This window comes from Salvia hispanica, chromosome 4 (genome assembly GCF_023119035.1).
Source record: "Salvia hispanica cultivar TCC Black 2014 chromosome 4, UniMelb_Shisp_WGS_1.0, whole genome shotgun sequence".
Taxonomy (NCBI): Eukaryota; Viridiplantae; Streptophyta; class Magnoliopsida; order Lamiales; family Lamiaceae; genus Salvia; species Salvia hispanica.
The window spans coordinates 22,732,809-22,752,771 of record NC_062968.1 but is presented as its reverse complement, the minus strand read 5'-3'; the positions used below and the strand labels follow the sequence as shown (position 1 = coordinate 22,752,771).

Genomic DNA, 19,963 nt, shown 5'->3' with positions numbered 1-19,963 from the left:
TTGTTCTATTTTGAGTGCTATTAAAACGACATTGATTTACCTGAAACGACATGGTTTTGTGTCGCGTTAATTTGATATAGACTATTGTGGAAAAACAGCAAAAATTGAAAATTAAAAATTTTGTATTCCGGTCTCAAACTTTTGATACTAAAATTGTCTTAATTATTTGACACTTATTGTTCTTAGTTTAATTCTTCAAGTCATGGCACGGGAAGAAATTGCTAAAGGACGAAGTTTTGAGCAAGATAGAGGCTTAATCAAGTTGCCGCAAAGTGTGCACGGTGCGCCCCAATGGATAGGCACACAACACTGCACCTTGCACGGCGCATGCGTCTCGGTGCCATACTGACTTTGCACGGCTCACTGAGCCTCCATGAGCAGTAATGGCACACGTGCGCCTGTGATGTCCGAGTCGGCATGTTTTGAGCCAAAATAGGATTACTCCTAATATGCAGTATGGCTTGTAAACCAATGAGAATTTAATTCAACTCTCCCGTTTTTTTATACGTGTTATTTTTTGTGCATCTTTATAATTCTGCATTGTTGTCTATAATCTGATACAATCATTTAACTCAAATTGTGTACATGTTTATGAATAAAGATTATGAGACGTGTCCTCTAATTGCATAAAAGTATTTTCTTTTGCTTTTACTTATTGAATTTTGTTAACAAATTTTCCTCTAGAAGTATTATTAGGATTATTTATTACTACCTCTGTCCCTGAAAATTTGATACATATTACCATTTCGGTCCGTCCCTGAAAATTTGATACACTTCACTTTTATCATTTTTGGTAGTGGACCCCATATTCCACTAACTCATTCCTACTCACATTTTATTATAAAACTAATACTTTAAAAGTAGGACCCACATCCCACCAACTTTTTCAACTCACTTTCCATTACATTTCTTAAAACCCGTGTCGAGTCAAAGTGTAGTAAATTTTGAGGGACGGAGATAGTAGTATATACTACTACTAATTACGATTATTTGAGCGTAAAATTTAAGAAATTAAACAAGTCAAGAACATAAGCGAGAACAGCTTATCACCTACTACTTATCCTACATCATCTCCTGCTCCACCCCTCACAAGGGATAGAGTAGGGGATGGTGTAGGATAAAGGAGTAGGTGATCCCCTCCAAGCGAGAACTGGTATGAGGTGATCACGTAAAGACACTAATTTCAATGGATTTTTGAGGTTCATGAAAATGAGCAAGCAATCTCTGCAAATGGAAGATGATGATGAAATAGTAAGTCTACTCCCCAAATTTTCCACACATCATCACCTATCATTTTCTAATGCTGCTATGAATACTTCCTCAAATTCTTTAATCACAACAATCCATTCAAATTCCATACAGTTACTACAGTGCGAGAGTGAATCATACATACACACAGAGAGGAGGAGATGAGGAGGAGGGTTTCCTGTAATGCCCTCTACCTGTTTGTGATAATGCTTTGCATTGAGATGATGTCATCTCAGCTGCCACCTGATCAGGTCAGTGCAATGACTACAATTTACGAAATCATTCAGAATAACTCTTCTGCTTCTTCATTTTTGTGGAGTAATGTCTTGAACTCCTCAAATCCTTGCTCATGGAAGGGGGTTGGTTGCAACTCTGTTAATTCTTCTATAATCTCTGTTTCTGTGAAGTCATCTTCAATTTCCACCTCTGATTTTCTTCCATTTGTGTGCAATGTTGCCACTTTAGAGTCTCTTGATGTCTCCAACAATCAAATTAGCTCAATCCCTGATGGTTTCTTCACTGGCTGTGGGGGAATCACTGGATTGAAGCTCTTGAATTTCAGTGTGAATAGGTTGAGTGGTCCTTTGCCTACTTTCAATGGCTTCCCAATGTTGGATACCTTGGATTTGTCTAGGAATATGTTGTCTGGGGAGGTTAGTATGCAGTTGGATGGGTTGGGTTCACTCAAAACACTAAATCTTGGTTGGAATAATTTTGGGGGAAAGATTCCAACAAATCTAGGAAATATGAATCTTTTGGAGGAGATTCATCTCTCTCTTAATAACTTCACAGGTGAAATTCCTTTGGCAATCACAAAATACAAGAATCTGAGTGTGATTGATCTTAGTGGCAATAGTCTCTCAGGCTCAATTCCAATAGAATTTGGGGGGTTCACTAGGTTGGAAACCTTGATTCTCTCTCTCAACAACTTGAGTGGTGGAATTCCAACATTTCTTGCTAATATCACATCTCTGGAAAGATTTGCAGCCAATCAGAACAGCTTTACTGGGAGTATTCCATCTGGGATTACGAAATTCCTTTCGTTTTTGGATCTGAGTTACAACAACTTGAGTGGTGCAGTCCCCTCTGATCTTCTCTCGGGTCCGAATCTTCAAGTTGTGGACCTCTCTTTCAATAAGTTGGAAGGGTCTATTCCTGCAATCACTTCGACAAAGCTGTACAGGTTGAGGCTAGGCAGCAATTCTCTTAATGGGACGATTCCATCCGCCTCGTTAAGGAGTCTGATGTATTTGGAGCTGGATAACAACATGTTGAGTGGTGAGATACCTTCGGATTTGGGTATAATGTTCTCTAACTTGTCCCTCTTGAACTTGGCTAGCAACAGATTTGGAGGCGCGTTACCTCCATCTTTAGGTAGTCTTACCAGTCTTTATGTTTTGAGTCTGCAGTCGAATAGTTTTTCCGGAGGAATCCCACCACAGATTTTGTCGTTGAGCAAACTGGAGAAGCTGAATTTAAGTTGTAACACGCTCAATGGCTCAATACCTTTGTCCATTTCAAGAATGCAAAATCTTCGCAATCTGGACTTGCACGCAAACAATCTGAGTGGTTCTATACCCGACTCCATTGGAGAGATACCTTATTTGGTAGAACTCCAGTTGGGAAACAACCAACTCAGTGGGCGAATTCCTCAAATGCCAGATACTCTGCAGATTTCGTTGAATCTCAGCCACAACCTCTTTGGTGGGCCTATTCCAGTTACTCTATCAAGGCTGCAAAATTTGGAAGTATTGGACCTCTCCGACAACAGATTTTCGGGCGTGATACCAGACTTCTTGACTCAACTAAGCAGCTTAACACATCTACTAGTCATGAACAATGATCTCTCTGGTATTGTCCCAAAATTCGGACGTAACCTTGTGTTTGATTTTGAAGGAAATGAGTTGGTTTCTCCTTCCCCTCCCCCTCCCCCGACCGCCAAAAAGTCTAAATCAATTGCCTTAATCATCATCATTGCAGCAAGCTCTGCTACTGCTGCTGGTTTATGGGTAGTTATGGTTGTATACATCTCAAGAAGGTATTCCAGTTTCCATGTCAATCTACTCTCTACAAATAGCTCGAACATCGATTTCAAGAAAGCCTTTGAAGCAGTAGCTGATCCCCAGAACATCACACTGAAAACCAGATTTTCGACTTACTACAAAGCCCTCCTCCCATCAGGTGCCGCCTACTTCATCAAGAAGGTCAACCGCCTCGACAAGATGTTCAGTCTACACAGTGAGAAAAGATTAGGACAGGAGCTTCATGATCTCGGAAACCTCTCCGATCCAAATCTCATGATCCCATTTGCATACCTCTCCACACTGCGTGGCCTTTACCTCTTCTACGACTTCACCCCTCAAGGCACCCTCTTCGACAGCCTTCACCGTGCAGCAGGCAGTGCACTGGGCTGGAGAGAGCGCTACGCCATTGCCCTTGGAGTCTCCCAGGGCCTATCTTCCCTCCATCAGTCTCAGATTCTTCTCCTCGACCTATCCAGCAAGAGCATCGCGCTGAAGTCCTCAAACGAGCCTCAGATCGGAGATATCGAGCTCTTCAGGCTGATCAGCCCTTCCCAGAGCACAGGCAGTCTCTCCACAGTTGCTGGCTCCGCTGGCTACGTCCCTCCAGGTTCTGCATTCTTACCACTTATCACACCTTCCATTACATTACTTGTTCGTGTACTAAAATATCGCGTTTCGAGTCTCAGAATACGCCTACTCGATGAGGGTGACAGAAGCTGGGAATGTGTACAGCTTTGGAGTAGTGCTGCTGGAGCTGCTGAGTGGGAAACAAGCAGTGAGTGAAGGAACTGAGCTAGCAAAATGGGTGGTGAGCATCTCAGATTGGGATCAAATTCTTGATTCAAATGTTGGTGAGATTGAGACATCAATAGCTGTGAAGAATCAAATGTTAGGTGTTGTTGAGGTTGCACTTGCTTGCATCAATATCTCACCAGAAATGAGGCCTAATGCAGTAAGTGTGGTGCAGATGCTACTGAACTCAAGACAAATTGATATTGAGATTACATAAGTTTTTTAGTATAGATAGGACCTGTTTGTTTCCCACTATTACTCATGAGTAGAGGTCATGTGTGCGGTTGCCCTTTCTCTAAAAAACTTGGCCCGTGACAGTGTGTCTCGTCTCGTCTCTAAAGTGCTAAGATTAGTTGTGTCTCATAATTATCCATCCCACCCACACACTTGTCTAATATTATCCATGATAAAGTTTATTTTACTTATCCTATATTGTATCTCAGTATAACGTAATAAATTGTTGTACTATGCTTGACATGGTTTATGAAATAGATTTTCCTCATTTATTCTCCACTTTTTATATATTTGGGAATTAGTGGTCCGTTTTCTTGTCCCAATCTGTGAAATTTTAAAATTTTGTGATTTTATAATTTAATTCTACAAATTATGGGATTAATGCAAAACTATTAATTAAATCCTACTACAACAAAGTTATTATGTCTCAAAATCATAGGCCTTATGAATAATCAATAACATGGAGTATATTCTAATGAGAATAGTATTCTTCGTTACATAAGTGATGGATTAAAAAGTGGAGCCAATTTTGCATCATTTTCTGAAATTCAATTCCAGTCATTTCTGCAGATTGTAGAATTAGTCACCAATTTAGCGTTTCCAATGCGTTTTCTTCATTTTTACAAACCTTTTTTTCAATGTTCTAATCAATTGCATTTGCATGCCTATAAAAATCCAAACACCATAAGAAAACTATCAGTGTATCACACACCAAAAAAAAAAGATGTATTTAAGGATTGTTTGCAATGCAGCGAAGGTGTTTGCATTTATGCTTTACATTCATAGAGTGTCATCTGAGCTGCTTGCTGATCAGGTTACGATATCCTTCAAAATAACACTGCTGTGTGGAATTCTGTTTCGAAAACTTCAAATCCTTGTTCATGGAAAGGAGTTGGTTGCACCTCTAATAACACTCCTTTATAAACACCATTTCGCTAAAGTCATCTTCAATTTCCACCTCTGAGTTTCTTCCCTTTGTTTGCAATATCCCCACTTTAGAGTCTCTTGATGTGTCTAGCAATCAGCTCAGCTCAATCCCATATAGTTTCTTCACTGCTTGTGGAGAAATCAGTGGATTGAAAGAGCTGGATTTTAGTGGGAATAGGTTGCTTGGCTCTTTGCCTACTTTCTATGGCTTTCCAATGCTGGAAAGATTGAATTTTTCTGCTAATAGATTCTTTGGGGAGGTTGGTTTGAAGCTGGAGAGGTTGGATTCTCTCAAGAATTTGGATCTTGGTTGGAATAGGTTTAGGGGAAAGATTCCTACAAATCTTGGTAGGATGAATCGTTTGGAGACGTTTGTGTTGGCAGCCAATTTATTCAGAGGTGAACTTCCTGTGGAAATCACAAAATACAAGAATCTGAGAGTGATTGATTTCAGTCAAAATCATCTCTCAGGCTCAATTCCAGTTGGATTTGGGGAGTTCACCAAGTTGGAAATCATGATTCTGTCTTTCAACTCGTTGAGTGGTGGGATTCCGTCGTCTCTTTCGAATATCTCAACCCTCCGTAGATTTTCCTCCAATAGGAACACCTTGAATGGGAGTATTCCATCGGGAATGACTTCGTTCCTTTCGTCTCTGGACCTCAGCTACAACGGCTTGACAGGGGGCATCCCCTCTGATCTGCTGTCGGGAGCGAATCTTGATTTTCTCGACTTGTCTTTCAATGACATGGAGGGTCCTATTCCTGTGATCAGTTGAGGCTAGGCAGCAATTCTCTTAATGGGACGTTCCCATCCGCCTCGCTGGGGAGTCGTTTGCGCTATTTGTATGCGGATAACAACAGCTTGAGCGGTGAAATACCTCTGGACTTGGGCGTGTTCAAGAACCTGATCCACTTGAACTTGGCCAACAACGGATTGGGAGGCGCATTGCCTCCGTCTTTGGGTGATCTCACTAGTCTTGAAATTTTGAAACTTCAGTCGAATGGTTTCGTTGGAGGAATCCCACCACGGATAATTCTGCAGTTGAATAGACTGGAGAAGCTGAATATCGAAAGTAACTCGTTGAATGGCTCGATACCAGCCTCTGTTGGAAACTTAGCTTCTCTGATGGAACTCCAGCTGGGAAGTAACCAACTCAGCGGGGAAATACCAGCCATGCCCGAAAGGCTGCAGATCGCGTTGAATCTCAGCCATAATCTCTTCCACGGCCCTATTCCAGATAGTCTATCGCGATTGCAGAATTTGCAAGTTTTGGACCTCTCAAACAACAGAATTTCGGGTGCCATACCGGGCTTGCTTACCAATTTAAGAAGCTTAACTCAGCTTCTGCTGGCGAACAACAACCTCTCTGGGGTTGTCCCTACGTTTGGATATCGTGTTATAGTTGATACGGTGGGAAATAAGGATCTGATTTGTGTAATAAGAGAGAATCCTGCACCCGAAACACCCCAAGGGGATAGGAAGAAATCATCAGTTGTTAACTCAGAGGTGGCGATTGCTGCTGCGTGTGGAGTTCCCGTTGGTTTATTGATCGCAGTGATCGCTAGATTCATTTCAAGAATGTACCGAAGCATCAATGGAACTCTTCCAGCTCCGAACAGCATCCACACCCCAAATGTCGATTTCAAGAAAGCAATGGAGGCGGTTTCTGACCACTCCAATATCACATTCAAGACAGCATTCTCAACTTTCTACAAAGCCGTGATGCCTTCGGGAACAACTTATCTGGTGAAGAAGATCAAACATACGGACAAGATAGTCCGGTTTCCTCAGCACAAGCAGCTCGTGGAGGAGCTGGAACTCTTCGGAAGCCTGTCCAATCCCAACGTGATGATCCCGGTCGCATATGTTTTGACACTGAGGAGAGCCTACCTCTTCTATGACTTTGTCCGAGGCACACTCTACGACATTCTCCACCACAGAACGGGAAGCAAACTGGACTGGCGAAGCCGTTACAACATTGCTGTCGGAGTCTCAAAAGGCTTGGCCTATCTCCATGAATGCCCCTCCGGCACGATCATTCTCATGGATCTCTGCAGCAAAAGCATCCTGCTGAAGTCGTTGGACGAGCCTCAAATCAGTGACATCGAGCTGTGCAATCTCATCCCTCCTTCGAATAACGGATGCAGTATGTCTGCTGCATTTTTTTCCACTCATATCTTCTTAAACTTGTACATGAATGGTCTGATTTTGTGTTGCAGAGTCTGGCAGAGCGACGGCAGCAGGGAACGTGTACAGCCTCGGAGTCGTGCTGCTGGAGCTCGTGACGGGGAAGCCGGCAGTGGGTGAAGGAGATGAATTGGTAACATGGGTGTTGAGTGTCTCAGAATGGGATGAGATTCTTGATTCAAATGTTTGTGAGACATCAAATGGTGTAAGAAGGGATATGGCTGCAGTTGTGGAGGTTGCCTTAGCATGTGTTAGTGTCTCACAAGAAATGAGGCCTAATGCTGTAACAGTGGTGCAAATGCTACTAAATGCAAGACAAAGTGATGCTCTAGCTGAGGATTAAGGTGTCATAAGCGTTTTAGTATGGCTTTGAGCATAGTAAAATTGGGATGTATTTGTATAGTGTTTATATATGTTTCACGTTTTTTTTATTGTGTAAGAAGTTGAGGAGGAAATTACACTTTTCAGAATAAGCTATGTTACATGCTCGATTGGCACATCAGCGATCGGAAGAATTTTGAAGATTGGCTGATGAAATCTTGGTTGGAATCGTGGATATTTCAATCACGAATAAAATCCTAGAAATGTCCAAATTTAACTATTCACACAATTTTTGGCAAAAATGGGTCGATTCATACTATCAGTCACCTATTAATAGTCTTGGTAGTGGGCTATATAAGTTTTAATGTAAATTTTTTAAAATATAAAAGAAAATGATTAGAGTATTAATACATTAAAGATGGATAATTAAAATAGAAAAAGAAAAGGTAATAAAAAGTGGTAGACTATATTATAAAGAATGGAAATGGATTAATTTTGTGAATATACAAAAATGAAAAAAAAAAATCTCCATTCGGACGAATGTAGATATCTAAAGTATCAAACATAATATTGTGTTCGAAAATGGTGAGGTACTCATGATTAAGATCAAAATGGATTTTAGCCTTATTTTAAATGGTTAATTGATTCATATTTAAGATCATAATCTGAGTCAAAATCGTTTTGACCGTTAAATTTAACAACATTGTTACTTTTTTATCAAAACAAACCTATTCATAATGGCAAGGACTTGAAAATTGTTAAAACTATGTAACATGACGTTCAAAATCAAAATCATAAATGGTCATATTCTTAGGCTAAAAATATACTTTTAGTCTAACTTTACTTGAAATAATGTTCATGAAGTTACTATATGCTTAGACTAAAAATTCGTGAAGTTACTATATGCTTAGACTAAAAATATACTTTTAAATAATGTTCATGAAGTTACTATAATGGTCGCGACGCTACTATATATATAGTACTACTAAATTTTATTTTAATTTATTTGAATTCCACACGTAAATTAAAAGAGTTTCAATTTGCATAGCAATTACTGCACCTCCAATTTCAATGTCACTATTATATATCTAAGTCTGAATTTTTTGGTACGTTATTATTCTTCACAAGAATTTTACGGTTATTTGAATTGTATATATTGCTACAGTATTAAATACGTTGACAGTAAACCTCAATTTTCAAATCACATTTGATTTCAATTTTTAAATTAATTGTTCTATCAATTTCTCCATGGCATCTGGTGTAGACATAAATGAAAACGAGTTATTGAGATAATATAATACTAGTAGCTCAACTCTTTTGTAATAATGTAATTAAATCCACATACTAACTTTCATGAATGCCTCCGGCCGTTACACACAATAAATTGAGCTAGGTAGAGAAGGAGCTATTAGCAAGTAATATTACGAACTATACCGAATTCTGAATAATTAAGCCCAAGATTTTATATTCGTGAAAATGCCAAATTTCATGTCATATGGTATTATCGACCAATAATCCTTTCAAAATTATACTACTACTTATATAAAAGTCGAAGGCATTATATTCCACGAATAATGAACCAAAAAAGTTGGTACTTCCATAATAATTTAAATTTATACCCTATGCTACTCTTTGTCATATAGATATACTCATTTATTGTAACATTTATAACATGCAATAGCAAAAAATTAGTCCGTTGAAGAACACTACCTAAATCTCCAAAAAAACATAAAATTCAAGACTACTACACACATACTACATCTTACCAAGCACCACAGTTGCTCGCTAATTATCGAGCACCTTCCAAGCACTTATCCATATTATCGAGCACAAAAAAAAAAAAAAAAAAAAAAAAAAAAAATCCGAGCCAAATGGCTGACGAATCGGTGGAGGAATTCACCTTCCCCGCCACCACCGCCAACCCACCGCCGTGCTTGCTAGAATCGCCGCCTCTCTGGCCGGCCGTCGCAAAGCACGGAGAAGATGAATGGAGCTTTAACTTGTGTGATTCATTCCAAGAATTCAAGCGCAGCACCATCACATTCCGAGAGAATTTCTGCTATGTTGACGACGACGATGATGATAGTAGGGAGGAGAAGATGGACGTTTTGTGGGAGGATTTGAATGAGAAGTTTTCGAAGAAAAAAGATTCTTCTGGAGATTCTAATTCGCCGGGGAGAGTTTGCTGTGTTAGAACCTTAAAGTTGTCCAAGGGGAATACCATTTCGTGGAAGAAAGCTAGCATTTTGGTTTTGATTAGATTTTTGTTGAACAAGGGTTTCGCCATGCATGATTCTGCTCCTTCCATCAAGAAACTTGAGTGGTAAAAAAATAAAATTATTTCCGTGTTTCGATTCATAGTCTATTACACGAATTTCGTTTCCTGGATCTTGATAATTTTAGTTTACTTCTTTTTTCTTTTTTTGGTGCAAGACTAAGACATAGTGTAGTTCTCATTTGTTGATTCTTTAAACTAATTGACAAGTTGATTTTTGTAAATCTATTCAGATGCTGTATGTAAGAAATAGGGCTAATAGTAGTCGGAAACTACATCATTTATAGTACGTCAATTCGAGCCTTTACAATAATTTTGTGATGTGGCTTGTCCAGTAACAAATTAGTGTTGAAATGACAAGTCAACATATCAAAATAATAACGATTTAATGATTAATGAGGTGGGTTATTTATACATCTAATTTGAATTTTTTTTATCTTTTTTTTTGTCTATTTGTGATGGAACGTTGTCTTATATTCTGACATGACATATATAGGAGTATAATTTGGGTAAAATTTTGGTGGGCTTATTTGTGAAATCTTTATTACACTCTATTTTGCTACAGACTAAGCTAAATTTGAGAGAATAAATATTCGAAGTCCGACTTAGATCTCGTATTTGTTGGGCTTTTATAGGCCCATTACAAGAAATTAGTACTCCAATATGTCTAGTTTTGAATTTAGTCTATTTTATACGATTAGATAAAAATATCAACTGAATTGTATGAATATTGACCTGTCAAATAAATTGATACAATTCTTCAATTGAATGGACTCAGCGAACTTTACATTGATTGTGCATAATTATCATTTATTTTGACAAATGAATTCGACTAATAATTTGTCACAACTAACATTACTGGCTCCTTTTACAGAAAAAGATTATTTATCTGAACATTCATTTATATTAATGAAATTAAATGCACTATAGAGTATGATTCAAACTCTGATGTTGTGTTTATCTCTCAAGTTGCTCGATTAGTTCTTTATCGATAACCTGTTGCATTCCATTAACTCTATTTTTTTTTAAATAATGTAAATATATAAAAGAAATTAGTATTTAAATAATACTCCGTACTTATATCCGTTCATGAAAAATGGAGCAATTAGTTTGAAAATTTCAATTTCATTAAAATCAATTTCTTGAGCATTGATTAGTTTCTATTAACAATATTTGATTTCATTAACAATTTTGAAATACTTTAATTAGTTTGTTAAAGCTCTTAATCAACCTTTTTTTCCTTTCTTGTTCACTCGCCACAGTTGACTTCTCTCTCAAACATAAAAATGCATTCTTGAATTCAATGAAATTTCACACACTTCACACCTGAAATCACTAGGGTTTAATCGTTGATTATTCACATTCATAATTCACCCACTATTTTCACGCTTGATCTCCTCTGATTTACGTTTATCAAATTCAATCAATCGCCTCCGTGATCTTCAATCCACATTTCTTCAGCTCAAACTTTCAGAATTTCCGCCATTTTCAAATCCCCCTTCACGTGAGTTTCACTTCTGCCGTGTCAGGTAATTTTCTCATTTTCTGTGCCGATTTAATGCTCCTCGTCATCAACGCATTCAATTCATCAACGGCGGCGGCATCAGCACCAGCAGCAATTAGCCACACAAAACCCCCAATTTGTGGTTTTCTAATTGCAATCAGGATCAAGCGTTAGAGCCGGCTGGTTCTCATCAGCAGCTGCTTGCGAATCCATCGGCGCCGATTTCGCAGCTGATTGATCGCCATGGCGGCGCCGCGGAGTGTGGTGGTGGAAGCCGGCAGCTGGGTGTTGGATAGGGACGAGGAGAAGAATTCCGACTCTCCGTCGGAGAAGAAGTTGAAGGCGGATAGATTTCCTCTGTCGCGGTGGGAATTCGCGGCGGCGCTGGGGGTGTTTTTGGTATTTTCTACTGGATTGATGTGCATCTACCTCACGATGCCGGCGGCGGAGTATGAGCTGCTGAAGCTGCCACGTACTCTCTCCGATCTCCGATCGCTCAAGTAAGTGAATTGCCGCCATTTCTATTTTGATTTTAGGTATTGTTATTGAGATCACTTGATGATTGTCTGTATTCGTTTTTTATTATGAGAGTTCTGTGTTGATTATGAACCCTAGTTCTATGTAGCTCAATTATTTGATTAAATTCCAAGAGATCAAAGGTATTTTGATGTTCTTTATAACTCTATTTTATGGAGTTCAATTATTTGATTAGATCCAAGAGATGATAAAATCTACTGATTTTCTCAACAATGTGCATTTCTGATCATTGCACTCCAGTCTATGTGTATGGTTTTGGTGACGAAAAAGTACATATATACATGTATTGTGTAACAAAACATTTAATTTTGGTATATTCTCCTATTGGTTGGTGATATGATGTTCAATGTATGATAGTTTCGTGTGTCGTTTTTCGAATACCTCCTATTGTTACCAGTATAGACTAAACTTATTGGCTTGCTTTGTCCCTGGATGATCTTTCTTGACATAAGTTTTGAATTGCCATTTTACTGTCTACAAGTGTGCCATTGTTCGAAATGCTGCTGATATTTGTACTTTTTTTAAGCTCATTTTGGAAGAGTCAAATATACTGATTTTCTCAACAATGTGCATTTCTGATCAGTGCATTCCAGTCTATGCGTTGCTTGTCTATGTGGATGGTTTTGGTGACAAAGTACGGATATACTACATGTCTTGTGTATATAATTTTGGTATATTCCTATGTTTGATAATTCTGTGTGTCATTTCTGAGTATCTCCAATTGTTACGTGTATACATTAAACTCTTCTGTTTGTTTGATTGTCCCTTGATGGATCTATCTTGACATAATTTTGGAAGTTTTATCATCTTAGTTGAGAAGAATGTAGCTTCGTGTCAATTTCCGAACTTTTGTGAGCAATTGTTCTTAATGCTGCTGGAATTTATACTTGTTTGATGTGCTTACAGGGATCATCTTGCAATTTATGCTCAATCACACCCAGCAAAGTTCATCCTTGGTTACTGTTCGACATACATATTCATGCAGACATTCATGATTCCTGGGACAATTTTCATGTCACTACTAGCCGGAGCACTTTTTGGTGTCGTGAGAGGTCTTTTCTTGGTCGTATTCAATGCCACAGCAGGTGCATCATCATGCTATTTTTTGTCCAAACTTATTGGCAGACCTATTGTCAACTGGTTGTGGCCTGAAAAGCTGAGATATTTCCAGTCCGAGGTGTGTATATTATTTTCACTATAACGTTGCTCATGCTCTCTGTTTATATGTAAACAATTTGAATTTGTATGTTCAGATAGCGAAGCGGAGAGAGAAGCTGCTAAATTACATGCTCTTTCTCAGAGTTACTCCATCATTGCCGAACCTGTTTATCAATCTGGCATCACCAATCGTGGATATACCGTTCCATATTTTCTTTCTGGCAACTCTTGTTGGTCTCATCCCGGCTTCCTACATCACTGTCCGAGTAAGACTTTCAACATTTACTTTCTTAATCACACGTATTACCAGATGTTTACTTTGGGTGATAGCTCAGATTGATAATTGTTTAATCATATAATCTTTCGTTTACAAACGTCCGCTTACTCATATTTACAAAATCAAGAAGTTTTGTTCACCTTTCATTCGTTCCTTTAGGCTGGGATTGCTCTCGGTGAACTTAAATCGGTGAAAGATCTCTATGATCTTAAGACGTTGGTCATGCTTTTCCTCATTGGGTCGATTTTATTACTTCCGGCTATTTTGAAGAGGAAGAGGGTGTACGAGTAAAGCCCTTGTTTACAATTACTCTGACCCTCACGGAGAAGAAGAGAGTGCCCGTATCCTGGTTTTCTACCTTGACTGAGGTACGAGATAGGTGAAAAATCGACGTGCATTGGAAGTTCGGAACTGCAACTCGTACCCTCTGCTTTAGTCTCCTGACACATCTAACAGATCCCCTCACCTTGGTTTATTTGGGTCGTCTTGTAGCAAGATATGTTGAATTTGTACTCATATATATCATACATCAAAATCTTGAATCTGTTATAGTAGATTTTATATCTTGCTTGGTAGATTTTTAGATAACTCTTAAGTCGATAAGGAAATGCATCTACACTTAAATTCTGAATCACATGCGTACCCATCAATTTTATTATACTAAAATTGTTTTTATAATCATAAACTTTGGTTGAAATTTGTTATTTTTCACAATAAATCTCGTCCGTTGCTAATATCACTTAATTATACCTTGAAGTGAATTTTCCACGAATTTGATTTTCTTTTAAATTAAATAGACATGACATTTTGTGTATTCGTTTTATGAAGATGAACAAACTGGTCGATATAAAAAGTGATGTCGCTTTTAATGGATTTAATGATTTTCAGTGGAAATGCCAAATTTATGTCAAAATTTGTGATGTTAGGGTTTTATTATGTAAAATGTCATATCTAATCTAGTACTTTTTATACTAATATTACAATAATGCCATTGCAAAAGTAACTGATAGCAGAATAAATTTCTCAAGAAACACAGCCACTATTTTATATGCTTAGTTAAAAGACATATTTCCCACAAATGTCACACTATAGTAGTATGGTTTACAGTAGTTATATACTAATGCACACAAAATGCAATTTATTTAGATTAGGCAAGTTTGACACACTGTAGATGCAAAGGTTGTCCACTGAGCAAACCATATCATATGAGTCGATCATTTAAACATGAAGCTTCCCAGTTCCAGAGTGCAGCTGGAGAGTCTGACTCGGGACAACCTGAAGAACACCGGCTTGTTCTGCCAAAACACACGACAAATCAGAATCTATCAAAATCAACTGTCATTCTTGAAAGTCTATGTGTAACAAATACTACATGCTATGATGCATCAATTCCAAGTCCAATGGTTTCTTTTGAATATTTTCAGATGATTCAAGATATTGAGTGTAAACGTTAAACACGTGCCAATGAACGAAAACTGCACAACTTTCAAATACATGAACATGAGTGAATAACATCGAATAACGTGAAGATAATGATGCTGATATTAATGAAGGTAAAAGAAACTTTCATTATGCTGATCAGTTAACGACTGAAGGGTATCGGTCTAACATTCCGCAAAACAATATGGCACTAAGCAAAGATGTAGCAGAGAGCATCGATTATCACTTCTCAAAAACTAGAAAACTCTGCCTAAGTTCTGGATTTGAAATAGTATAACCAGCATACATATGAAAAGACTTGACTCCGACGGGCTTATCAAAATTACCACACAACATCAAATCAATGCAAGATAAACTTCCAAAAATAAGTCAGACAAACTATATTTTGTTCGATAAACGAACCAATTATCTTTAATTCCACACTATTCATTCATGTTTAACAGGGAAAAAAAAGTTTTCTCAAGAAAATCCAATAACACCATATACTTGGGACAAGGAAGCAGTCCTCAATGAACATCCTTACAACCACAATAGCCAAAGACAAACACTTACTGAAATGGATCACAACACACAACAAAATCCACAAACCCCGAGCATCAATTCATCAACACGTTTAACCAAGACAAGTCCCATAACAAGCACAAATACTCATACAAGAACTACAATCACAACTATATGAGGTTTTGCAGACGAATAGTATACCACTGAAACAATCAATTCTAGCTAATACTTGATTCTCGAAAAGCAGTAAAAACTTACTTGAGAGCTCAGCAACCTGCTGAGGAGTAAGCTTGGCTGAAAAACCACTCGCAGCATGCTTGTAACTATATATCAAAGCATCCTTTGCAGCATCCTCACTTTTCACCCAAACAACAATAAAAGTAATTAGCTACAAAACATATCCCAATTAAATCATCAAAATAACTGCACTAACACATCCAAGAAAATCAAATCAATTCCAGCGTCAATTCAATCTCGTCTCATTTCTATAAAAGATTACTTTCTCTACATAAATTAGATAAGCAAACTAAGGAAATTGATGACAACAAAAACTGGCAAAGAAGAATTGAATAAAACTATCTAACCTCAGCGAACGGATATCAAGCCACCCTCCTGCTTGTACAATTATGATGCTCATATTCAGAGATGTTACGCACGCTCAAGCTCTTCTCCCGGATAGATATTATCACACCAAATAGCACGATCTTGACGCAGCTGCTTCTACAGGAGTCTTCGGAGAGCAAAATATAGTAATTCGAAGCCAAACTACCGAAAGCAAATTACTTAGTATGCTGCTCTCCGATGACTCGTAGCACAGCAGCAGCAGCAGCGAGATCATACTTTTTGGTGTGAGAATGAAAGTCTATCCGGTGAGAGGAGTGTCAGCATGAATAACCTCTCTAAATACGAGTATCATCTTAGTAATACAAATATAGAGGCAGCGGCGCCAAACGCAAGCGAGATTAGATATTTTCATTAAATTCATCTTTGCCAATTATGTTGTCATCAATCAACCACGAAAAAATTGACAGTTTGATTCCATAAAGCGATCGCACAAGTTCAATTTTTTTAATAAATTCTCCGTAAAACAATTCCAATTGAACGAAACTGAACGGAAAACTGTAATTCGACGAACCTTCCGAGAACAGAGGCGAGGGTTCTGATGTGATACTGCTCCGGCTCCACGCCTTCGGGTCTCTCGGTGTAAATTATGTGGACTTTGGCATCGGAAGATGATGAATCGGCCGCCATTGATGAAATCAAGAAGAGTGAAAGGAGTAGAGTATGTGATAGCAAGATTGTTGAGAGAGTAATCTGCCTCTGCATCGCAATTTAAAGGGGGGATTTTCTTCGAATTAGGGTTTTGAGATGCCGATTCTTGTTTACAGGGTTTCCTTATTGATTAAGCACCGTGTTTAGGAATTATCGTTTTCGTAGTGATGACTATAGCATTGAATTGATCGATCCTTCTTTTTGTCTCTTTGCTTTCTTGCTCTTGGATTATTATTTTTTTTTAATACATTTTTATCAGTGGGAAAGATTTTTAACAAATCTAATTATCATTTTGGTCTCGGTCAATTCTATAACTTTCCAATTTTATGGATTAAATCTAATTTTATTATAATATGCAGTTATTCAAGAAAAATAAAAAGGTCATGAGTCATGAATGTGTCGACATGGGCTTACAAATGCTTGACTCGCAAATGCTCGACTCACAAATGCTTGAAAATTGCTCATAATGAATTATTCTAGATTTTCCATATTTCCATTTATAATCTTTAAATAATTGACTCGTGATCAATGGGAATAATTATGTTAATTATATAATAAGATTAGTGATTGAAAATTAAATTAATTAATTATATATTATGATAAAAAAATATTCAATTTAGTGGTAAATATTAGTATTATTATATGTATTTGGAATTACTGTGTAAATTAACATTTGTGACATGGCAGGAAGAGGTGTTAGCGTTGTGAAAGTTGAGGTATGGTGCAGAAAAATAGAGGAATGATGATGTGATGGGGAGTAGCATGGTATTAGGCGTGGGTTGTGAATGCTCTTAAATGTCTACCAAAACAATTTATTCTTGTATTATTAGAGCATCGACAATAGCGGCTAGCCGAACCATTGCAACCGGCCAGTCGAGAATCGGCGAGAAAATCGGCGTAGGCTAGCCGATTCGGGTGCGCTGGCCGCTATTGTGGCGTGTCGATCGGCCAGCGCCTATTTTCGTTTTTATTTTTAAATTTTTTTTTTGAAAACCTATATATACGCGATTTTAGTTTCATTTTCATTTGCACCACTTGTTTTAACGAGTTTTCTCGCTCTCTAAATTTACATCGAGCGATGGACAACAACAACGAGTCCGGTCCGCGACGTAGCGGCTCTCATACTCCGGTACCGTGGCATCTGGATCACAGGACTGCGATGGGGCGATGCGATGGGCCTGTGGATTTAACGTCCATTGGCAACGAGCTTGATGGGGATGATGGCGGGAGCGCCTTAGGGGGATGCAGGGGGATGCCCGGCGAGGCGCAGAGCGGCGGGCAGGCAAGCGCCCGGGGTGGGGAGGTATGCCCCGGATGCAGCAGCAGCAGATGATGGGGATGATATGGCAGGGAGGGATGCAGCCCGGTATGCATCCCGGATGCGAGGGCCACCGGGAGGGACACGGTCTATCGTCCCTCTCTTGATTTTTTGACGGCTTCGTCTCACACGTCGACCCCGGTGGAGACACGGTTCACCGGCGATGACCTTTTGTCATTGCATGAGATGGGGATCGATCTCGGGGATTCGGACACTCCCGTTCCAGCCGCGCCGAAGAAGAAGAAGGGCAAGGGCAAGGGCAAGGTGGTCGGCGAGTCGTCGCAGCCCGCTGATCACGACACTCCCACGCGGAGGAAGTGGACGGAGGATGAGTATGCCGGCGTGGCCAAGGCGTGGTTGTCTGTCTACCGACGATCCGCCGGTTGCGAACAACCAGCGGGTCGTCAACATGTGGGCGAAGATTAAAGCAGCCTACTGGGAGGAATTGCCCACATGGGAAGGACTACAGCGGGGAGGAGTGCCGGAAGGTGTAGGAACGGATCAGGGCCGCGGTCGGCCGATTTTCGGGGTTGTACACCAACGCCCTCCGCCAGCTGACTAGTGGGCAGAATGAGGAGGACGCCCGGAGGATAGTGGAGAGTCAGTTCCCCTTGCCGGGGAAGTATAAGGAGTTCCTCTTCCGGGAATGCTATGTGTTGCTGAAGGACTCCGAGAAGTTTCGCGGGGCGGGTGCGCCCGGCGGGTGGCCGAAAAAGCAGAGGTTGAACTATTCGCGACTACAGCGGCGGATCCCGCGACCTCCTCCCGGATGCTGAGGAGTTTCCGTCCCCTCCATCCTCTACTCGTCGCCCTCGCCCGGTTGGCCAAAAGCGAGCGCAACGGGCAGCGAGGGGAGGATCCTCCCTATCGCCCCGGGAGGTCATCTCAGCACCCGCCCCCCCACGCGCGTACACCCTATTCTCGCGTGCAAAAACGGAGGAATGGATGTTCGCGGTCTTCCAAGAGTGGAAGGCCGCAACCGACCCCACGGAGAAGAGGTTCCTCTACTCGATGCTCGAGAACATGCGGGTGGATTTGGATGCCTCGAGGGCACTGGTGGGGGAGTTCGGGACGCGGGCTTAGATACCCCGGGTGGCGGGCGGCGACGACGAGGAGTAGAGAGTGGCGGGGCTCGTGTGTGGAAGCCCTTTTTAAAAAAAAAATCATGTATTTTTTTTAGGGAAATTGGTTTCTAGAATCATGAACTTTGCCTAAAATTTGGTGTTTCCCATGAACTTTGAAATTGATATATAAAATCACGAACTTTGCATTTTGTTTGGTATTTCCCAAACTCAATCAAATAAGATATTTTCATCAAAATCTTATTTAACATAGGCACCCTTGATATGTTTTATAATATTTAAAACCACTTTTTAAATTCATAACATGTAGCATAAAAAGTCACGTTGAAAACCACGTTGATTTAATTGTGCCAAGTATGATAAAAAAGCCTCGTAAGTTAGTCAAATATAGCAATAAACATGCCGTGGGAAATACCAAACAAAATGCAAAGTTCGTGATATTATATACCAATTTCAAAATTCATGGGAAATACCAAATTTTAGGCAAAGTTCATGATTTTAGAGACCAATTTCCCTTTTTTTTATCTATGTAACTTTTTTTTTAATGAAATGAATGAATTTTCCCGTATATGTCTCGTAAATTTAATTCCGTAATTTAATCGTAAATTTTATTCCGTAAAATGTAGTTGTTTTTGAATTATTTTTATTGCGCGCCTATGCTGATGTGGCAGGTGGATTTTTAGTGCTAATGACGTGGCAGGGAGAGAGAGTGGCTGGCCTATTTCTATCGTGGATGTTGTATTGTAACAAAATATTTATAATCAAAATATCATAACAAAATATTTTTCAATACTTCAAAGCAACACCTATGAAAACAAGTTATGGCTTCTCTCCCCTACGAACGAAAATTCATCTTCCATGATGC

At 39.3% G+C, this 19,963-nt stretch overlaps 4 protein-coding genes and 1 pseudogene across 5 annotated transcripts; 4 read left to right on the top strand and 1 right to left on the bottom strand.

Moving 5' to 3' along the window:
* Positions 1 to 1,082: 1,082 nt before the first annotated feature.
* On the top strand, positions 1,083 to 4,577 carry LOC125218375 (LRR receptor-like serine/threonine-protein kinase GSO2). Of its 2 annotated transcripts, none has more exons than XM_048120030.1 (3): positions 1,083 to 1,251; positions 1,372 to 3,879; positions 3,959 to 4,577. In XM_048120030.1, exons 2-3 carry the CDS (start codon positions 1,410 to 1,412, stop codon positions 4,279 to 4,281), a joined length of 2,793 nt encoding a protein of 930 aa, XP_047975987.1. In that variant the 5' UTR covers positions 1,083 to 1,251; positions 1,372 to 1,409; the 3' UTR covers positions 4,282 to 4,577. The 2 variants fall into 2 exon arrangements, with proteins under 2 accessions (XP_047975987.1, XP_047975986.1); XM_048120029.1 differs by having other exon boundaries at positions 1,363 to 3,879.
* A 445-nt stretch (positions 4,578 to 5,022) lies between these two features.
* On the top strand, positions 5,023 to 7,877 carry LOC125220676 (annotated as a pseudogene).
* Positions 7,878 to 9,605: 1,728 nt separating this feature from the next.
* On the top strand, positions 9,606 to 10,061 carry LOC125220675. The gene has a single exon (XM_048122826.1). It carries the CDS (start codon positions 9,606 to 9,608, stop codon positions 10,059 to 10,061), a length of 456 nt encoding a protein of 151 aa, XP_047978783.1.
* Positions 10,062 to 11,262: 1,201 nt separating this feature from the next.
* LOC125217974 (uncharacterized membrane protein At4g09580-like) lies at positions 11,263 to 14,060 on the top strand. Its single transcript, XM_048119558.1, has 4 exons — positions 11,263 to 12,013; positions 12,957 to 13,227; positions 13,304 to 13,474; positions 13,645 to 14,060. The coding sequence occupies exons 1-4, from the start codon at positions 11,757 to 11,759 to the stop codon at positions 13,774 to 13,776; spliced, it is 831 nt and encodes a 276-aa protein (XP_047975515.1). The 5' UTR covers positions 11,263 to 11,756; the 3' UTR covers positions 13,777 to 14,060.
* Positions 14,061 to 14,504: 444 nt separating this feature from the next.
* On the bottom strand, positions 14,505 to 16,874 carry LOC125185226 (subtilisin-like protease SBT3.3). Its single transcript, XM_048081726.1, has 3 exons — positions 16,562 to 16,874; positions 15,685 to 15,782; positions 14,505 to 14,780 (listed from the first exon to the last, which is right to left on the bottom strand). The coding sequence occupies exons 1-3, from the start codon at positions 16,750 to 16,752 to the stop codon at positions 14,704 to 14,706; spliced, it is 366 nt and encodes a 121-aa protein (XP_047937683.1). The 5' UTR covers positions 16,753 to 16,874; the 3' UTR covers positions 14,505 to 14,703.
* Positions 16,875 to 19,963: the final 3,089 nt, after the last annotated feature.

Coding starts and splice junctions, on each gene's coding strand:
- LOC125220675 (XM_048122826.1), top strand. CDS start 9,606: ATGGCTGACGAATCGGTGGAGGAATTCACCTTCCCCGCCACCACCGCC.
- LOC125218375 (XM_048120030.1), top strand. CDS start 1,410: ATGAGGAGGAGGGTTTCCTGTAATGCCCTCTACCTGTTTGTGATAATG. Junction 3,880..3,958: donor CGCTGGCTACGTCCCTCCAG/GTTCTGCATTCT, acceptor TTCGAGTCTCAG/AATACGCCTACTCGATGAGG.
- LOC125217974 (XM_048119558.1), top strand. CDS start 11,757: ATGGCGGCGCCGCGGAGTGTGGTGGTGGAAGCCGGCAGCTGGGTGTTG. Junction 12,014..12,956: donor TCCGATCTCCGATCGCTCAA/GTAAGTGAATTG, acceptor ATGTGCTTACAG/GGATCATCTTGCAATTTATG. Junction 13,228..13,303: donor TGAGATATTTCCAGTCCGAG/GTGTGTATATTA, acceptor TTGTATGTTCAG/ATAGCGAAGCGGAGAGAGAA.
- LOC125185226 (XM_048081726.1), bottom strand. CDS start 16,752: ATGCAGAGGCAGATTACTCTCTCAACAATCTTGCTATCACATACTCTA. Junction 15,783..16,561: donor CTCGCCTCTGTTCTCGGAAG/GTTCGTCGAATT, acceptor TTGGGTGAAAAG/TGAGGATGCTGCAAAGGATG. Junction 14,781..15,684: donor GCAGGTTGCTGAGCTCTCAA/GTAAGTTTTTAC, acceptor GTGTTTTGGCAG/AACAAGCCGGTGTTCTTCAG.